The 2,395-nt window shown below is 52.4% G+C and overlaps 1 protein-coding gene across 1 annotated transcript; it reads right to left on the minus strand.

Annotated features, from left to right (window-relative positions):
* Window positions 1-200: 200 nt before the first annotated feature.
* LOC131243841 (uncharacterized) lies at window positions 201-1,965 on the minus strand. Its single transcript, XM_058243449.1, has 2 exons — window positions 1,308-1,965; window positions 201-1,133 (listed from the first exon to the last, which is right to left on the minus strand). The coding sequence occupies exons 1-2, from the start codon at window positions 1,916-1,918 to the stop codon at window positions 554-556; spliced, it is 1,191 nt and encodes a 396-aa protein (XP_058099432.1). The 5' UTR covers window positions 1,919-1,965; the 3' UTR covers window positions 201-553.
* Between the last annotated feature and the right edge of the window lie 430 nt (window positions 1,966-2,395).

Here is a 2,395-nt window from a genome sequence, read left to right on the forward strand (position 1 = left end):
CCTGTAACTTATTAGCGGTTGATAAGGTGGCGAATTACGCTTTAAGGACAGCTATTTACGTCATTCACCCTAGTGAAGAACATATTCATATTTTATTTCCACTCTGGGTTGAACGAGTCGATCACTTCTCTTACAACATGAGATTCAAAACAAAAGAAGGATAGAAGATAGCTTACAACATGAGATTCAAACAAAAGAAGGATAGAAGATAGCTTAAGTACATATTATATCTGCGTTGATCGAAATCAAACCGTTATTACACTTTTAAGGTTGAACTAAGACCGTACGTACATCTACATTATCTTTATTACTGCCTCTGATGACTGCTAATTCCAGATGGCCCACCTCAATGACCAAGCACACATGCCAAGTTGGCACGTGTGTAGGTCGGCCCACTACATTATGACCCACTTGATAAAATTGGCGGCCGGAATTTCACGAACTTTCATCTCGAGGACCATTTTATGGACGTCCCTGATCCTACTCACGTGTGCATGTGTTTTGTTCTTGAAGATGGAGCGTGTGGAATTAGCATTCCTAGCACTGTATGATACTAAGCAAGAAGCTCCGCCGTGTGCGGTGGCTCCCCATAGGAAGGTCCTGGGTGTCGGCCATGCTGTGGCTGCTGCCCTTGAGAGGGTGGTGGGCATCCATGATGTGGTGGCTGCTTCCCGGACTGCGGCGGCGGATGCTGTTGAGATGGCGGAGACTGCCCGGATTGCGGTGGGGGGTGTTGACCGGACTGTGGTGGTGGATACTGTTGAGATGGCGGTGACTGCCCGGACTGTGGTGGGGGCTTCTGCCCGGACTGCGGCGGTGGATGATGTTGAGATGGTGGTGGCTGTCCAGACTGTGGTGGTGGGTACTGTTGAGATGGTGGTGACTGCCCGGACTGCGGTGGGGGATATTGCCCTGACTGTGGTGGTGGAAGGTGGTGATGTGGAGGTTTTTGCCCGGACTGTGGTGGGGGATACTGTTGAGGTGGTGGCGACTGCCCGGACTGTGGTGGAGGCTGCTGCCCGGATTGTGGTGGTGGATACTGTTGAGACGGCGGTGACTGCCCAGATTGTGGTGGAGGCGGTTGCCCAGACTGTGGTGGCGGATGTTGTTGAGATGGTGGTGACTTCCCGGACTGTGGTGGTGGGTACTGCTGAGATGGTGGTGACTGACCGGACAGTGGTGGTGGACGGTGATGATGTGGAGGTGACTGCCCGGACTGCGGTGGAGGTCGTTGCCCGGACTTTGGTGGAGGATACTGTTGGGATGGTGGAGACTGCCCAGACTGTGGTGGGGGATGCTGCACGGATTGTGGTGGTGGATGACCGTGATGTGGTGGCGACTGCCCAGATTGTGGTGGAGGCTTCTGCCCAGATTGTGGCGGTGGATATTGTTGAGACGGCGGCGACTGCCCAGATTGTGGTGGGGGCTGTTGCCCAGACTGTGGTGGTGGATGTTGTTGAGATGGTGGCGGTTTCCCACCATGCGGTGGAGGCCGTTGCCCAGATTGCGGTGGAGGATATTGTTGAGATGGTGGCGACTGCCCAGACTGCGGTGGGGGCTGTTGTCCGGACTGTGGTGGTGGATGCTGCCCGGATTGTGGTGGCGGATATTGTTGAGATGGTGGTGACTGCCCGGACTGCGGTGGGGGCTTTTGCCCTGATTGTGGTGGCGGACATGGTTGAGATGGTGGGTTCTCGTGCTTAGGTGGCAAGGGCCAGTGTTGAGGCTGAGACTGCCAGTTCTGGGGCATTGGTTTCATCTTTCGGGCCAACGGACGGTCGAGAAATGACTGAGGGTTGTTGATATGGTCTGATGGTCCTGATGATGGCTTGGGCTGGGCAGAGTCATCGTGGCCGTAGGAGACTACTGCTACTAACAGTATCCACATGAGAACATTTAACACACTCACCTTACACATTTCAACTGCTCTCTATCTTTTTCCAGATTTTCAGACGATGAGAAGCTCAGTGCAACTGCATGGGTTTATATAGCAGACGTATGCCTTGGCTACTCGCAACACTACCCATCTATACCGTACTCGCCCTACACGTGGCAACGTGGCGTATGTGTGCTACACTGGCCGCTCATCATGTGGGCCGGATTGTCTCTTTTTCCGGACCTGAAATCGTGTCAGTTTACTCATCAAGATGAATTTAAACGTAGAGTATTGTTCATTACCTCTTCCAGCACGTATATATCAACTCCGCACATGTGTGCATTATCAGCCGCTCATCAAGTGGGTCCCACTGCCATTTGTTCTGGGGCGAAATCAAGTCAGTTGAGTCATCAAGACGGCTTTAAATTTCGATCATTGGTGATTTATTACAACCATCCATCATTCACCTATGACCCACTTGATCATCCAACTGTCTAGATTTCGGCCATGGCACAAAGG

Source organism: Magnolia sinica, chromosome 4 (genome assembly GCF_029962835.1).
Source record: "Magnolia sinica isolate HGM2019 chromosome 4, MsV1, whole genome shotgun sequence".
NCBI classification, from domain to species: Eukaryota; Viridiplantae; Streptophyta; class Magnoliopsida; order Magnoliales; family Magnoliaceae; genus Magnolia; species Magnolia sinica.